The sequence below is a fragment of the Hemitrygon akajei genome, chromosome 25, assembly GCF_048418815.1.
Source record: "Hemitrygon akajei chromosome 25, sHemAka1.3, whole genome shotgun sequence".
Classification (NCBI taxonomy): Eukaryota; Metazoa; Chordata; class Chondrichthyes; order Myliobatiformes; family Dasyatidae; genus Hemitrygon; species Hemitrygon akajei.
In genome coordinates this window covers 28,557,607-28,576,343 of record NC_133148.1, presented here as the reverse complement: position 1 = coordinate 28,576,343, position 18,737 = coordinate 28,557,607, and the positions used below count along the sequence as shown (strand labels likewise).

General features: G+C 44.7%; 1 protein-coding gene across 5 annotated transcripts in view; it reads left to right on the top strand.

Moving 5' to 3' along the window:
* LOC140716484 (gremlin-1-like) overlaps window positions 1-12,283 on the top strand; it is a 122,400-nt gene extending 110,117 nt beyond the window's left edge. For 4 of the 5 annotated variants that reach the window (XM_073029254.1, XM_073029255.1, XM_073029251.1 and 1 more), the window contains one exon: window positions 11,258-12,283. In XM_073029254.1, the coding sequence (XP_072885355.1) occupies window positions 11,258-11,732 (475 nt within the window). In that variant the 3' untranslated portion in view covers window positions 11,733-12,283. Of the gene's footprint in view, window positions 1-7,204; window positions 7,300-11,257 lie in introns of those variants that run through there. The other variant, XM_073029256.1, reaches the window with a different exon arrangement.
* The last annotated feature ends 6,454 nt before the right edge of the window (window positions 12,284-18,737 follow it).

The window sequence follows — 18,737 nt, the reverse complement described above, 5'->3', positions numbered from 1 at the left end:
TGGCACCAACAATCATTCCACAGTCAGAGTCATTGATTTCTTCCCCATCCTGATGTTTGGTCTGAAAAACAACCGAATCTCTTGACCATGTCTGCAGGCTTTAATGCACTGAGTTGCTGCCACATGATTGGCTGATTTGATATTTGCATTAATAAGCAGGTGTATAGGTGTACCTAATAAAGTGGCCACTCAGTTGGGTACTGTATCACCATAATCATCATTATGTGTCATGTCATATGACATGGGCGATCATGGTCTTTCCATGACCACGATTGTTCTTGGCAAATTTTTCCACAGAAGTGGCTTGCCATTGCCTTCTTCTGGGCAGTGTCTTTACAAGATGGGTGACCCCAGCCATTATCAATGCTCTTCAGAAATTGTCTGCCTAGTGTCAGTGGTCGCATAACCAGGACTTGTGATGGGCACCAACTTCTCATATGACCATCCACCTCCTGCTCTTGTAGTTTCATGTGACCCTGATCGGGGGGCTAAGCAGGTGCTACACCTTGCCCAAGGGTGACCCTAGGTACTGTTTTAGAGGCCAAATAATACAGACAGTGAGCGTGAGTTATATAAAGTCAGAGCATTCAATATTGAGGCCTGTGAGCTGCAACATGTCTAGACACGGGATGAGGGGTTGTATTCTAGACCTCTTGAAATGAATGCTAACATTGCATTTGCCTTCCTCACCACCAACTTTACCTGCAAGAATAACTTTTAGGATGTTCTGCAAAGAACTCCCAAGACCCTTTGCATATCAGATTTTTGGATTTTCACCCCATTTAGAAAATAGTCCACACATTTATTTCTACTGCCAAAGTGCATGACCATGCACTTTCCAACATTACATTTCATTTGCCACTTTCTTGCCCATTCACTTAATCTGTCTAAGTCCTTCTGCATCCTACCTGTTTCCTCAACACTACCTGCCCCCCCACCAATCTTCATATCATCTGCAAACTTGGCAACAAACCCATCTATTCCATCATCTAAATCATTAATATACAGCATAAAAAGAAGTAGTCCCAACACCGAACCCCTGCCTAGTCACTGGCAGCCAACCAGAAAAGAATCCCTTTACTCCCACTCGCTGCCTCCTACCAATCAGCCAATGTTCTAACCATGTCAGTAACTTTCCTGTAATACCATGGGCTCTTAACTTGGTAAGCAGCCTCATATGTGGCACCTTGTCAAAGGCCTTCTGAAAATCCAAATATACAAAATCCACTGCATCCCCTTTCTCTATCCTACTTGTAATCTCCTCAAAGAACTCCAACATATTTGTCTAGCAAGATTTTCCCTTAAGGAAACCATGCTAACTTTGTCCTATCTTGTCCTGTGTCACCAAGTACTCCATAATCTCATCCTTAACAATTGACTCTAATATCTTCCCAACCACTGAGGTCAAGCTAACTGGTCTATAATTTTCTTTCTGCTGCCTTCCTCCTTTCTTAAAGAGTGGAGTGACATTTGTGATTTTCCAGTCCTCTGGTATCATGCCAGAGTCCATTCATTTTTGAAAGATCATTACTAATGCTTCCACAACCTCTACCATTACCTCCTTCAGAACCCTAGGGGACAGTTCATCTGGTCTGGGTGACTTACGTACCATTAGGTCTTTCAGCTTTTTGAGCGCTTTCTCCCTTGTAATAGCAACTGCACTCACTTCTCTTCCCTCACACCCTTCAACATCTGGCACACTGATAGCATCTTCCATAGTGAAGACTGATGTAAAATACTCATTTAATCCATCTGACATCTCCTTGTCCCCCATTATTATTTCTCCTGCCTCATTTTCTAGTGGTCCCTTTTTTCACTTTCATCTCTTTTTTGTCTTTTATATACTTGAAAAAACTTCTATTCACTTTGATATTATTCACTAGCTTGCTTTTATAGTTCATCTTTCCTTCCTAATGACTCTCTTAATTGCTCTCTGTAGGTTTTTAAAAGCTTCCCAATCCTCTGTCTTCCCACTAATTTTTGCTTTGTTGTATGCCCTCTCTTTTGCTTTTACATTAGCTTTGACTTCACTTGTCAGGCACATTTGTACTCTTCCTCCATTTGAGTATTTCTTTGTTTGTGGAATATATCTATCCTGGACCTTCCTCATTTTCCCCAGAAACTCACACCATTGCTGCTGTGCTGCCATCTCTGCCAGCATCTCCTTCCAATTACTTTGGCCAACTCCTCTCCCACGTCACTGTAATTTCCCCTGCTTCACTGAAATACACCTATGTCAGAATTTAATTTCTCCCTATCAAATTTCAAGTTGAACTCAATCTCTGCCTCCTAAGGACTCTTTTACCTTAAGTTCCCTAATCACCTCCGGTTCATTACATAGCATCCAATCCAGTATAACCCTAGTAGGCTCAACAACAAACTGCTCTAAAACCCATCTCATAGGCATTCAACAAACTCACTCTCTTGAGATACGTTACCAACTTGATTTTCCCAATCAAAATGCTTGTTGAAATTTCCCATGACTATCATAACATTGCCCTTTTGACATGCCTTTTCTAATTCCCATTGAGATCTGTAGTTCACATCCCAGCCGCTGATGGGAGGCCTGTATATAACTGCCATCAGGATCCTTTTACCCTTGCAGTTTCTTAACTCTCAACCCACAGGGATTGAACATCTTCCGATCCTATGTCAAAACTTTCTACTGATTTGATGCCATTCTTTACCAGTAGAGCCACGCCACCCCCTCTGCCTACCTTCCTAACCTTCTGATACAACGAGTAAACTTGGGCATTCAGCTCCCAACTACAACCATCTTTCAGCCACAATTCAGTGATGGCCACAACATCATATCTGCCAACCTGTAATAGTGTAATAAAATCATCCACCTTCTATCTTACACCCTGTGCATTGAGATATAACACCTTGAGTTCTGTATTTGCTACCCCTTTTCGAATCTGCATCCCTAATGCACTGATGCTCGCTCTGCAGGCTGCAATTTTGTCCTGTCAGCTGCCTGCCCTTCCTGAAAGTCTGGCTGCATGCTATCTTTGCTTTCTTACCATCCGCCCTATCTTGAGTCCCTGCCAAATTAGGTCAGTGTGGGTGTGGGATAATGGATTACAGTGATGGGGAGGTGGAAGCTCAGGGTCACTGTGGAGCACCGAGGACGAGTGCTCAACAGAACAATTGGCTCCTCCACACTAGAAGGGGCCACACAGAGCACATTGCAGGACACTAGGGCTGGAGACGTGCAAATGGACTGCTGCTTGACCTGGAGAGACCGTCGGGGTCCCTGGGTGGTGGGGGATGGAAGAGCTGAAAGGACAGGAATGGCATTGCCTGCAGCTGATGGAACTGTCCCTGGAGGAGGTGAGGGAGGAGCAGACCAGGGAACCACAAAGGAAGTGACACCCTCGGAGTCAAAAGCGGAGCTGACCCTGCTGCATTCTGTGACTGAATAAAAGTGCAGGTAGGTATGAGGGGCATGAGAGAGGGCCGTGGACTGGGTCAGACAGTCAACATGAAGTGCATTTGCTAAAGGTGAAACCGAGGGAGCGGTCTGAGAGTTCAGAAGGAGTCAGCTGTGTTTCAGTGCTCTCTGGACGAGTGACCATGAGCAAATGTACATACAGGGAAGGAGAACAGTGCACCATGGAAGGAGAAGCAGGAGTAGGCCATTCAGCCTCTCGTGACAAGGCTATGGCTGATCCTGTAACAGATTCCTTCCCACTTCCCCTACAACTCCCACATTATGGAACCCTTTCAGTAGTCACACGTCTATAAACCTCAGCCTCAAATGTACACAGCGATGCAACATCCATACATCCTGAGGGCAGGGTTTGAAGTCCCAAGTCTCTCATTCAATGGTTCAATTTAATATCAGAGAATGTATAAGGTATACAACCTGAAATTCGTACTCTTCACAGACGTCGGTGAAACAGAGAGAGAGAGAGAGAGAGAGAGAGAGAGAGAGAGAGAGAGAGAGAGAGAGAGAGAGAGAGAAAAAAATGAATGACAGAAAATGTTAGGACCCCCAAAAGTCCCCTGCTCTCCCACTCAAAGCAGCATCGAGCATCAACCCTCCCCCCACTTATTCCAGCAGAAAGCATCAGTCCCCCCCCAAAAAAAACCCAACAAACAATACCAAGCCCCCAGAGACCAACATCTATAGACCATCGGAAAGTAGCGTCCAGCCCACCACTTCAACACCTCAGCAGGCTCTAACGAGGGAGAGAGGGGTGTCACTTCTGCCGCTCGCTCTTTCAGTGTTGCAGTCTGCAGCTTCGCTTATTTTGAACCCCCCCCCCCCACCACCCAGCTCGAAAACCAGCCGCAGACTCTCTCTCACCATTGATATAATTCTTCCCAATGTAATATCGCCTCTCCCCTCTGCATTAGGACCCAAGTGCCATTTAGCTATCTTCCCCCATTGAGTTACAGGTCCACACAGCACAGGTACAGGCCCTTCAGCCCATCGAGTATGCTGGGAACTGTGCAAGTCCCAATTTCCTGTCTTCAGTCTATATCCCTCTAAACCTGGAGTTCCCAACCCGGGGTCCTCGGACCCTTTGGTTAATGGTAAGGCTCCATGGCTTGTGTTGTGATATTTGTTAAGTTAGTGATGGCAGTATAATGTAATACATGATAATATAGAAAAAAAAACCTGTGAATTACAGTAAGTATATATATCTGTTAAATAGTTAAGTTAAAATAAGTAGTGCAAAAAACAAAAATAAAAAAATAGTGAGGTGGTGTTCATGGGTTCAATGCCCATTCAGAAATCAGATGGCAGAGGGGAAGAAGCTGTTTCTGAATTGTTGAGCATGTGCCTCAGGCTTCTGTACCTCCTCCCTGATGGTAACAATGAGAAGAGGGCATGTTCTGGGTGGTGGGGGGTCCTTAATGATAGACACGGCCTTCCAAAGACACTGTTCCATGAAGATGTCTTGGATACCGTGCAGTGCCCATGATGGAGCAAATTCTACAATTTTCTGGATCCACACTAGACCGGATAATTTTGAAAACGCCAGTTTCGTGTAAAAACGATAGGCGTCCACACTAGGCGTTTTTAAAAATATCTCTGTCCACATTGAAACAGATATTTCGGTGAATCTCCTCCTACTGTGCATGCGCAGGACACATCTACCAAAAACAAGCGACATGGTTGGTGTCGAATCTCGCCGTGAAAGTGCGCGTTTGTGCAGTTACAGACTAGAAAAACTTAAACGACAGGCAGCTGTTGGCTCTCGTGCAGGAGGACTTAAAAGTAAAAAAAAACAAATACTGGAGTGTACGGAGGCAACGGACAGGGAGTTCACGGACAGATTGACCCGGCTGACGACGAACATTGAAAAACTGACTAACTCTGTTGCATTAATAAAGCCCCTTGTTAAAGGTGTAAAACATGTCTGCATCATATTATCTGTATTATCTTGTATTATCTTGTATTTCTATACAATGTTACATTAGGCTGTTACAAATCTATTGTCAGAGAAGTACTTGCATAAATAGGTAAACCACCTTCATACAAGCAGGGACAGAAAACAGCAAAGTGAGTATACTTATTTATTCAGTAAGTTATGGGTCAAAGTATTTGGTAAGATCATTTCTAACTCTTCTGGCTTCAGTCTTGTTGCCGTCTGTTCTGAAATTGTTAGGTTGCGTTCAGGAAAACAATAAAATGGCGCGCTGCCGTCTGACAGCGTTTTCAGATTTCTCCGGTTACCCCGTCCACACTGATCTGCCCAAGTGGCGTTTTCAAAAATACACACCCTGGAAAGCGTTTCTGAAAAGCTCTGGTTTCGGGGGACAAAAACACCGTTTTAGTGTGGACGGAGGGTAAAAACAAAGAGAAAAAGCTTTGGTTACGGATATATCCGGCGTAGTGTGGACGTAGCCTTACTTTGCTCTCGTGCAGTAGCCTCCCCCCCACCATAGCAGATGGTGATGAGGACTATCAGAATGCTCTCCACTCTACCTCTGTAGAAGTTTCTGAGTGTTTAAGGTGGCAAACCAAATCTCCTCAAACTCCTAATGAAATATAGGCATTGCCTTGTCTTCTTTATAGCTGCATCAATATGTTGGGACCAGGTTAGGTCCTCAGAGATATGGACACCTGGGAACTTGAAATTGCTTAGTGACTCCACTACTATGAGAATTGGTTTGGGCTCCCCCATCGTAACCACCACGGGGATGGTGTACACCACCTCCTTGTAAAATCACAGAAGTCCACCTGGATCCTCTGGTAAACGACCTCGGCTCACTCCTGCCCGCTCATCACCACCATCCCGAGACTGCTACTGTTCTTTGTGGGAACCGGGGAACTGGACAGCTTCCTGCTTCTCCAGAGTCACATGCAGCGTGCGCTTTAGTGTAAAGCTGTAAGCACTTAGTGACTGCCTCAATTATTTTGATCGATCTGCACCAGGACTGGCTGTACTTGATGTTAAAACAATCGAAACTTTGCTCTTCAGAAACAAGGCGGCATCACGGGTGACCGCAGGATTATTGAAGGAGAAATCCGAATGTTAACATGTCAGCAGAAATGGAAACTCGAGGGAATGCTAAGGTCCCTGATTAGCATTTTGGCTTCCAAGAAAAGGAAAAGGTTCAAATAAATGTTTGAGTTGTGTGCCTCTGGAGTGTGTCCAAGCTGAACAAGTAATAAGATTTCTCATTTTGATTCCAATATACATTACAATCAAAGAGGATGCTTTATTTGACTTAGACCTATCCTGATAAATCCCTGAGACAAAAGATAGCTGGATTCGGGCAAATTACAAATAGACTAAAACAATAAATCATGTATTTCATTGAGAAGCTTTCAAACTAAATGCCAAGGAGCTTATTTCAAACAAACAAAAGCCATTATGGATGTAGTAAACACAGAGACAGGGGGAATGAAAGTCAAACCATCCCTTACGATGAACTCAGCCTTGGAAGAGGTTCAAGTTTTCCACAAGCTAATTCATAGGAATATGTGTTGTAGCCATCAGAGCAAGATCTTGGAGCAAAAATGCTTCTGGCAGGTTAATCCTCACTGTTGCTCATTGCAAATTTACCTCCAGTGTTGGAAGATTGTGGGTTTAAGTTCCTGCATATCATTCTAGGCAGATGTAACTCCGCATGTCCTGTGTCTAGACTGGAAAGAAACCTTTGCATTTACATAATGCTTTTTACAGCTTTCAGATCATTCACTGTTGTACTGCAGGAAGCAAGCGCTCTATCCCAAACAGCGTATCTATTAGCAGCACTGTGATCTGGACGGCTCTCAGCAAAGCGATTCGGTTTTTAAGAGGCTTTGTAAGGCATTGGTCAGGCAGTACTTGGAGCATCGTGAGTAGTTTTGGGCCCCTTATCTAAGGAAGGCTTTGGAAAGGGTCCATGGGTGGTTCTGGAGAATAACCCTGAGAATGAAAGGGTTAATGCATGAGGGGTGCCTGGCGGCTCTGGGCCTGTACTGACTGGAGTTTCGAAGAACGAGGGAGTGATCTCGTTGAAACCTATTGAATATTGAAAGGCCCAGGCAAAACGGAAGTGGAGAGGATGCAGGTGGCAGAGAAGGAGTGTCAAGGGCAGGGTGAGGGGGATGGCATTGGTGCAGACACACCCAGCCCTGAGACACCAGGCAAGGTCATTTGATTCCAAGCAATTGGTTTATTAATCATTACAGAATGTCTCTCTGGTGCTTCCTGCTCCCTCTCCTCTCCCTTCCCCATTTACCAACCGTGATTCCCCCTCTTCCTGCCCCCCTTTCCACTCTCAGTCCACAACAGAGACTCATATCAGAATCAGGTTTATCATCACTCACATATGTCATGAAATTTGTTTCGTTTTGCAGCAGAAGTACAGTGCAATACATAAAGTTACTATAGTACTGTGCAAAAGTCTTAAGCACCCTAGCTATATCTATGTGCCTAAGACTTCTGCACAGTTTTGTATGTCAGTTTTGATTCTGATTCGGGTCCCTTACTACTGTACGGGTGGGAGATGTGGGAGGGCCAGTGAGTCAGGTTCCTGTTCCCCACCTGTCACCTGCTCAGACACACCGCATTTAATTACTGCTCCACCATTTCTCTATGTGGTAGGCCTGACTGCCAGGGCCTACAGATACACAGACTAAAAACTACAACAGTAAAATGAGATGTGCATGGCAGGTTGTTGGACATCCCAGTTCATATAGACTGGAAAGCCCGAGTGGGCTGAATTCACTCACTCTCCCACCACGTTCACTCCTCTCTCTACAGCACTGAGGCTGTGAATGGCTCCGACGGCTGTCATCTCTGCGAGTTTTGCGGCATTTTAACCCCGCTGATGTGACGAACTGAAACCAAGGCTTGGGCCTACTCCAGCTGCACTGGAGAGTGGATCTAAAGACTCAGTTTGGCTTGGGCCTACTCTGGCTGCACTGGGGAGAGGATCCAAGTACTCAATCTGGCCTGGGCCTACTCTGGCTGCACAGGAGAGTGGATCTAAGGACTCAGTCTAGCTTGGGCCTACTCTGGCTGCACTGGGGAGAGGATACAAGTACTCCATCTGGCCTGGGCCTACTCTGGCTGCACAGGAGAGTGGATCTAAGGACTCAGTCTAGCTTGGGCCTACTCTGGCTGCACAGGAGAGTGGATCTAAGGACTCAGTCTAGCTTGGGCCTACTCTGGCTGCACAGGAGAGTGGATCTAAGGACTCAATCTGGCCTGGGCCTACTCTGGCTGCACAGGAGAGTGGATCTAAGGACTCAGTCTAGCTTGGGCCTACTCTGGCTGCACTGGGAAGTGGATTAAGGACTCACTCCGGTTCAGAATGCTGTCGCTTGCTTCTATTGTTTGCATGATTTGTTTTTTTTTCTGTGCAGTGGTTATGGTCTTTTCTTAAATTGGGTTCTTCAGGTTTCTTGCTTATGGCTGCCAGTTAGCAGACAAATCTCAAGGTGTATAATTTATACATTCTTTGACAATAAATGTACTTTGAATCTTTGAACATTTCCCAGCCTATAAAGCATGGAGGGTTGCCTATGTATTAGATCACCATGTACTAACCAGCAAAAGATAAACTGCAGACTCACACAAATTTCTGAAGGCACATTCCTTCAGAAATCTGTTTGGCACAGATAGACTCAAAATCAGAATCAAGTTTGTAATCACTGTCATATGTCACAAAATTTGTTGTTTTGTGGCAACAGTACAATACACTACATAAAAACTGCTATAAGTTACAGTAAGAAATATATTTTTTAAAGCGTGCAAAAAGAGAAAAATTAGTGAGGTCTTGTTCACGGCTCATGAACCTGATACTGGACGGGAAGCTGAAAGAAGCTGTTCCTCAAAGGTTGGAGTGCAGGTCTGTACCTCTTCCCTGATGGTAATAATGAGCAGAGGTGGCACGGTAGTGTAGTGGTTGGCACAACATTTTACAGCATAGGAGAGGCGAGTTCAATTCCCGCCGCTGCCTGGAAGGAGTCTGTACGTTCTCCCCGTGACCGCCTGGGTTTCCTCCGGGTACTCCGGTTTCCAAAGACGTACCCATTGGTAGGTTGATTGGTTATTGTAAGTTGCCCCATGGTTAGGCTAGGGTTAAGTCAGGGGAGGCGCTGGGTGGCCTGATTGCCTACTCTGCGCTGTATCTGAATCAATCAATTAATCAATCGATCAATGGTTTCGTTAACATCAGAGAATGCATACAGTATACAACCTGAAATTCTTACTCTTCACAGACATCCACGAAACAGGAGGAAAACCCCCCCAAAGAATGAATAAGTGTTAGAACCCCAAAGCCCCCCTGCCCCTCTCCCATGCACAAGCAGCAACAAAGCATCAAACCCCCCCTCACTTGTTCCAGCAGGAAGCATCAGCCCCCACCTCCCACCAAGCAAGCAACAGCAAAGCCCCCAGAGAGACCGTGACCTAGGTCCATCAGAAACTACGGCCCAAAACACTCCACAGGCTCTCTCTCTCACTAACAAGAGAAACTAACAGATGGATAGATAGTTAGGATGTTTCCTATGGTGGGGGTATCCAGAACTAGAGGGCACAGCCTCAGAATTGAGGGGCGACCTTTAGAACAGAGGTAAGGAGGAATTTTTTTAGCCAGAGGGTAGTGAATCTGTGGAATGCTCTGCCACAGGCTGCGGTGGAGGCCGAGTCTGTGGGTGTACTTAAGCGGAAGCTGATGGTTCCCTGATTGGCGAGAAGGCAGGTGCGTGGGGTTGAGTGGGATCCGGGATCAGCCATGATGACAGGCTCGATGGGCTGAATGGCCTAATTCTGCTCCTCTGTCTTATGCTTGCTTTTGCACAGTGTGACCCTAAACAAGGAGATCATGATTACATCACCAATGTTTCTGTTTATAATATTGCTTGGTTGGGGGGGGGCTGATATTTACCAAGGGCAAAACTTTACTTTTTTTTTCAAAATAAGCAAGGCGGAGTAGTGTAGAGTTTAATGTATGACTATTACAGTGCTAGCGACCCCGGTTCAATTCCACCTCTGCCCGTAAGGTGTTTGTACATTCTCCCTGTGACTGTGTGGGTTTCCTCCAGGTGCTCCAGTTTCCTCCCACAGTCCAAAGACGTACTGGTTATGGCCTAATTCTGCTCCTATGTCTGATGGTCTTATAGACAGATAGATAAGTACATAGGAGGACGTCCCGGGTCGTGAGAGTCTTTAATGATGGATTCCACCTTCACGAGGTGTTGCATTTTGAAGATTTTGAAAAGGCTAGTGCTCATGACAGAGGTGGCTGAATCTAATGCTGGCACGCCTGGTTTCTTTATGCACTGATTTAGAAACACAGAAAACCTACAGCACAACACAGGCCCTGCGGCCCACAAAGCTGTGCCGAACATGACCTTACCTGAGAAATTACCTAGGGCTACCCATAGTCCTCTATTTTTCTGAGCTCCATGTCCAGCAGTCTCTTAAAAGACCCTATCGTTTCCGCCTCCCATTCCATGCACTCACCACTCCCTGCGTGAAAAATTTACCTCTGACATCTCCTCTGTACCTGCTTCCAAGCACCTTAAAACCGCCCTCTCGTGCTAGCCATTTCAGCCCTGGCAAAAAGCTTCTGACTATCCACACGATCAATGCCTCTCATCATCTTATACACCTCTATCAGGTCACCCCTCATCCTCCGTCGCTCCAAGGAAGAAAGGCAGATTTGGGATAACCCCCGTGTTCAGAAAGAACAGAAAGTAATCTTATGTGACTAGTGTCATCATGAATTATCCTTCAAACTAGCTTCAGTTGCCAACAATGTAGCCTCCGTATTTCTAATATTCTTTCTCTTTCCTTTGCAGAATGTTTTACAGTATCCTTCTTTTATTTATCATATCTGGACTCTTGTATGGTGAAGAGACAACTACTCGTGGAGCAGCTCGTGGGGCAGTTCCCTCTCCTGGGAAGGGGTCGTCCAGGAGGAGGAAGGACAAGGAGGACGTCTTGGACTCCAGCCAGGCTGCTCTCATTGTAATGGATCGGCGTTACGTGCGCAGGGACTGGTGCAAGTCCCACCCTCTCATCCAGACCCTGAAGGAGGAGGGCTGCGTCAGCCGCACCGTCATCAACCGCTTCTGCTACGGCCAGTGCAACTCGTTCTACATCCCGAGCTACGAGTACGGCGGGGACCCCTTCCGCTCCTGCTCCTTCTGCAAGCCGAGGAAGTTCAACACTGTCACCATCTCCTTCAACTGCCCCAGCCTCCAGCCCTCATCCAGGCGAAGGCGGATCCAGCTGGTGAAGGAGTGCCGCTGCATCTCCATAGACCCGGAATAGGGCACGGCGGGAAGAGCTGCTGTCTGTTTTCAGAGTGGCACTTTATAAACCTGGGGAATCAGCCCAATGGCCAGGAGGACTCCACGACGCGTATAAACGAAAACCCGTGCAGGCGAAATCAGGCATAAGCATGCAGCTGGCAACTGTGCCAATAAATCATTAAATTATGTAAATAGTAAATCAGTCATGGAATCTAGAAAGTCATTCTTTTTTTAAACAAAGGAACGTATGATAATCTACAGTGAAGAAAATGCTATCTGATGATCGGAAAGGAATCAAGCAGGTGACTGCTAATAAAAAAAAATCAATCTTCCTTAAGAAGCAAGCTTGCCTGGCAAGACAGATTCTGAGCACGCACTTTGTCTGCCTGTGAAGAACTGCAGGCTAGATCCCAATGTGGGTTCTGGCCTTGTTGAATGATAGCTTTCTTTCATTTTAGGCAGTGCTTTTGACCTTCGCAAATGTGCCACTGTGTATTGTTCTTTGAGGGGAGGGGTGGTTATGCTGTCATTTGAAATCACAATAACCAATAAATACAAATCTTAACATCATTAATGATGGTGCTTTCTCAATGAAGTCATGTCATGAGGTGATCTGGGACTGATAGGCTTGATAAAACTAATATTGATGTGATTGGTTCCTTTATGTACTGCCAGCCTGCAGGTCACCCTGGGGCAAGCCCCCCCGATCAGGGTCATGTGGAACCATGGGAGCAGGTGGTGGATGGTCATGCGAGCGGCCGGTGCAGATCACAAGTCCTGGTTATGCGATCACTGACGCCAGGCAGACAATCTCTGAAGAGTAGAACAGAGTGATCTAGGAATAATGGTGCATAGTTCCCTGAAGGTGGAATCTCATGTGGATAGGGTGGTGAAGAAAGCTTCTGGTATGCTGGCCTTTATAAATCAGAGCATTGAATATAGGAGTTGCGATGTAATGTTAAAATTGTACAAATTTGGTGAGGCCAAATTTGGAGTATTGTGTACAGTTCTGGTCACCGAATTATAGGAAAGATGTCAACAAAATAGAGAGAGTACACAGGAGATTTACTAGAACGTTACCTGGGTTTCAGCACCTAAGTTACAGAGAAAGGTTCAGCAAGTTAGGTCTTTATTCTTTGGAGCGTAGAAGGTTGAGGGGGGGACTTGATAGAGGTGTTTAAAATTATGAGGGGGATAGATAGAGTTGACGTGGATAGGCTTTTTCCATTGAGAGTAGGGGAGATTCAAACAAGAGAACATGAGTTGAGAATTAGGGGGCAAAAGTTTAAGGGTAACACGAGGGGGAATTTCTTTACTTAGAGAGTGGTAGCTATGTGGAACGAGCTTCCAGTAGAAGTGGTAGAGGCAGGTTCAATATTGTCATTTAAAGTAAAACTGGATAGGTATATGGACAGGAAAGGAATGGAGGTTTATGGACTGAGTGCAGGTTGGTGGGACTAGGTGAGAGTAAGTGTTAAGCATGGACTAGAAGGGCCGAGATGGCCTGTTTCCGTGCTGTAATTGTTATATGGTATTGATAATGGTTGTGGGGGGGTCACCCATCTCGAGAAGACACTGCCCAGAAGAAGGCAATGGCAAACCACTTCTGCAGAAAAATTTTCCAAGAGTAATCATGGTCACAAGACCATGATCGTCCACATCATACAAATTAGAATCAGGTTTAATATCACCAACATATGTCATGAAATTTGTTGTCATGGCACTTGGTGGTGATGATGTGTACGAATTTAATATGGGCTAACATCTGTGTTCAGAAAGTAATTCTACGTGGACCAAAGTAATCAGAACATAGCAAGCAAACCCCCCCCCCCCCACCCCCCCAGTTCATAGAGCGAAAAACCATTCTTTTCCACGCTTTGGATTGTGGGATTTGAGACTGAGCGAACCTGGTTCATTACTTTGATTCAAAAGATGAAAACATGCTCAGAATACCTCCAACCCAGTATCTTGAGATATCACCAGTCATTGGCCAACTGCCGAACCTAGCCAGGAATTGGTAACACGAGATATCACATGGATGTTTATCTCCCTGTGACCTCTTGAGTTTATGCTCCCCTGTTCAGAATGTGTAGTTACCTGAAAGAATTTTCTTTAAATCATTTCAGAAAGGCTATCCTTGTTTCAGAGCAGTTTTTTTTGTTTGTTGTCAATTAATGCTTACTTAGAGTCATAGAACACTCCAGCATAAATATAGGCTATTTGGCCCATCTAGTCTGTGCTGAACTATGAATCTGCCTAGTCCCATTGACCATAGCCCTCCATCCCCCTTCCATCCATGTACCTATCCAAATTTCTCCTAAATGTTAAAATCGAACCCACCTCCACTGGCAGCTCCTTCCACACTCTCATTACCCTCTGAGTGAAGAAGTTTCCCCTCAGGTTCCCCTTAAACTTTTCACCTTTCACCCTTAACCCATGACCTCTGGTTGTAGTCTCACTCAATCTCATTGGGAAAAAGCCTGTTTGCATTTACCCCTCATAATTTTGTATACATCTATCAAATCTCCGCTCATTCTGCTATGCCCTGAAGAATAAAGTCCTAACCTATTCAACCTTTCTCTTTAACCCAGGTCCTCAAGTCCTGGCAACCTCCTTGTAAAATTTTTCAGCACATTTTCAATCTTATTCACATCTTTCCTGTAGGTAGGTGACCAAAACTGCATGCAATACTCCAAATTAGGCCTCACGAACATCCTGTACAACTTCAACATCCCATCTCCTGCACTCAATTCATTGATCCACAAAGACCAATGTACCAAAAGCTTTCTTTGTCACATTATCTACCCGTGATACCACTTAGAAAGAATTATGGATCTGTATTCCCAGATCGTTCTCTGTTCTACAGCTCTCTTCAGTGCCCTAATGCTCACTGTGTAAGTCCTACCCTGGTTGGTCCTCCCAAGTGCGACACCTCACACTTGCCTGCATTAAACTCCATCTGCCATTTTGCAGCCCATTCTTCCAGCTGGTCCAGATCCCGCTGCAAGCTCTGATAATCTTTCTCATCATCCACTAAGCCCAAATCTTGATGTCATCCGTAAATTTGCTGATCCACTTGATATGGAAGACAAAAAACAACGGGTCTGTCACCGATCCCTGCCGCACTCCACTAGTCACAGGCCTCCGGTCAGAGAGGAAACCATTTCCTTCAAAGCCAGTGTCTAATTTGCGACCTCATCTTAAAAATACTTAAAGATATTTTTATTCAGTTTATTAAGTAGTAGGATTGTGAAGAAGATGGTCAAAGAATCCAACAGGATGTACAACATCTGGAAATTTGGGTAGAGAAATGCACATCTGGATAAGTGTGGGGTGTCACACTTTGAGGTCAAATTCAAAGTTCAAAATAATTTTTATTATCAGAGTACATATATGTCACCAGATACAACCCTGAGATTCATTTTCTTATGGGCATACTCAACAATTCTACAGAAGAGTAACTATTACAAAATGAATGAATGACCACCAAACCAGGGATTTCGAATAGTGCAGAAGACAACAAACTGCGCAAATGCAAAAAGTGATAATAATATAAATAAATAAGCAATAAATATTGAGAACATGGGATGAAGAGTCTTTGAAAGTGAGTCCATTGGTTCGGGAACATTTCAATGTTGGGGCAAGTGAAGTTTCTTCAACGGCCTGATGGTTGAGGGGTAGTAACTGTTCCTGAACCTGGTGGTGTGAGTTCTGAGGTTCCTGTACCTTCTTTCCGATGGCAGCGGTGAGAGGAGAGCATGTCCTGGGTGGTGGGGGTCCCTGATGAAGGATGCTCCTTTCCAGAGACAGCGTTTCATGTCGATGTGATCAATGGTGGGGAGGGCTGTATCCACTACTTTTTGTAGGACTTTCTGCTCAAGGGCATTGGTGTTTCCATACCAGGCTGTGATGCAGCCAGTCAATTATACTCTCCACTACACGTCTATAGAAGTTCATCAAAGTTTTAGATGTCATGCCAAATCTTCGCAAACTCTGAAGGAAATAGAGGAACTGCCGTGCTTTCTTAATAATTGCACCTACGTAATTCAGGAGTAAAGAAGACAGAAAATGCAGGACCCTTATGTTCACTGATACGCAGGGGTATCTTGGGGGGGCAGGTCCATAGCTCCCTGAAAATAGCAACATAGATAGATAGGCAGGTTTAAGAAGGTGTAGGGCATATTTGTCTTCATAGGTCAAGGTACAGAGTATAAAAACCACAAAGTCATGTTGTAGGTGTATAAAACTCTTGTATAAAGTGTATAAAACAGTACCCCACATTTGGGGTACTGATTTTGTGTTCAGTTCTGGTCACTGTGCAGGATGCAGAAGGGGTTCACCAGGATATTGCCTTTATTAGAGAGTATTAGCTCTAAGGAGAGATTAGGTAAACTTGGATCATGTTCTTTGGAGTGTTTGTCAAAGGAGAGGCATAATTGGGGTAGACAGTCAGTTGTTTGCCAGACTGGAACTGTCAAATACTAAGGGACATAGACTTAAGGCATGAGGGGCAAAAGTTTTAAAAAGATTTACAAAGTAAGTTTTTGTTTTGTCAGAGAGTGGTAGCAGCCAGGAGAAATGATGGAGGCAGTAACATTTCAGAGACATTCAGACAGAGATATGAACAGACAGTGAAAGGAGGGACATAGACCCTACACAGGCAGATGTGATTCAAATTCCTTCAGTCCCTGGTACGTTACTGGAGCCAGGATGAAATATCATGACATAGGCGATGAAACAGTTTTGTGCTTCAACAGTACAGGAAGTTTCTGAGAAGACCCAAGCATTAAATTAAAAACCATTTGCTCCAGCAAGTCATTTCTGCAAATTTTAGTAGCGATGGTTTGTAACGCCTTGTGTTAAATACACAACGTCACACGTTCTCAGGACATGAGTGTTACTCGAGAAGGTCAGCTTTCCTTTGCCCATCCCATGAAAAGTCAAGCCACTCTGCTGCTCTAGGTTCCAGGAATCAAAGTACACTCAGTGGACACATTATTAAGTAGCTCCTGTACCTAACGTCCACCAAGTGTGTGTTCATGGTCATCTGTGTTGTCGTCCATCCACCTTGAGGTTCAATATGTTGTGTGTTCAGAGATGCTCTCTTCTGCACAGCACACCTGATTACCCAAGTTATTCTCCCCTTCCTGTCAGCGGGAACCAGTCTGGCCATTCTCCTCTGACCTCTCTCATTAACAGGATGTTTTTGCCCACAGAATGGCCACTCACTGGATGCTCTTTTGCTTCTTGCACCATTCTCTGTAAGCTCTAGAGACTGCTGTGAGTGAAAATCCCCAGAGATCAGCGGTTTCTGACATACTCAAACCACCCTGTCTGGCACCAGCCATCATTCCATGGTGAGAGCCACTTAGAGCACATTTCTTCCCCTTTCTGATGTTTGGTCTGAACAACATAACCTCTTGACCATGTCCACATGCTTTTATGAATCGAGTTGCTGCCACGTGATCAGCTGATTAGATATTTACATTAATGAGCAGGTATACAGGTGGGCCTCATAACATGACCACTGACTCCAAGAAATGTCTAAAAAAGGGAATGGCATGTGAGTCTGGGGGAGTTTGACGATGGTCCTACATACCTACAGGAAAACAACATGGTTTGAAACTTCGCAATGCCAGCCAGTTATTTCCCCTGTGTAGATCAGGACCTCAATAGGCATCAGTAAGGATGTTTCAGAATGAAAAGGGAGAAGCCATGCATGTGGAGAATTGGGTTATTCAGATGACCTTTAAGAAGTGTCATATGCAAAGACAAAATCAAAGTATATTTATAATCAAAGTATGTATACTTTATACAACCTTGAGATTTGTCTCTTTACAGGCAGCCACAGAAAGAAGGAACCTAATAGAACTCATTAAAACAAAAGACCATCATACACCCAATGTCTGCATTTGTAGCTGTGAACTTCCCACTACTCATGACATTTACAAAGTCCAAAGACCGGAGTGGTTTTGCGATGTTGAGGGAGAGGTTGTTCTCTTGACACCTAAGTAATGTGACTAGATTTTTGTGAAGGAACAATGAGCCAAGACACGTAATCAACCAAGATCAGAATGAACGGAAACAAAAACAGGTTTGAGGTACTGGATGACTAATCACTCTTACAAATCATTTAACGGTTCAGCGAAATATGAATGAATTAAATCAGATTCAGGAAAGGCTGTGACTTCAAATTCCACTTATTCCTGGAAAAAAAACTATTTTGCGATAAGGGTGCCTAAACTTGTAAATGGCAATTTATTAAGAATTTCTAAACGATGCTCTGCGTGTGCAGTTAATTTGTGTGGCATTTTAAAGTAGTGTTTGGATTGAACGTGGCACAGTGTTTTCTACTGCTCGTAATGAGGGAAAGGTTTACAGTGACGGCACATTCCTCTCCAACGTCATATTCTGAATTCTGTATCACCATCTCAATGCCCTTTTAGATCTACATTGGAAGACTAACTAATCGCAGAGTCATGGAATCACATAGCACAGAAACAGGCCCTTTAGCCCATCTGTCCATCCTGACCAGGGTAGCCATCTGACTGATATGTCTTTGGACTGTGGGAGGAAAAGTGGAGCGCCCGGAGGAAACCCACGTACTCACGATAACCATATAACAATTACAGCACAGAAACAGGCCATCTCGGCCCTTCTAGTCCGTGCCGAACGCTTACTCTCACCTAGTCCCACCTACCTGCACTCAGCCCATAACCCTCCATTCCTTTCCTGTCCATATACCTATCTAGTTTTACTTTAAATGACAATATTGAACCTGCCTCTACCACTTCTACTGGAAGCTCGTTCCACACAGCTACCACTCTCTGAGTAAAGAAGTTCCCCCTTGTGTTACCCCTAAACTTTTGCCCCCTAACTCTCAACTCATGTCCTCTTGTTTGAATCTCCCCTACTCTCAATGGAAAAAGCCTATCCACGTCAACTCTATCTATCCCCCTCATCATTTTAAATACCTCTATCAAGTCCCCCCTCAACCTTCTACGCTCCAAAGAATAAAGACCTA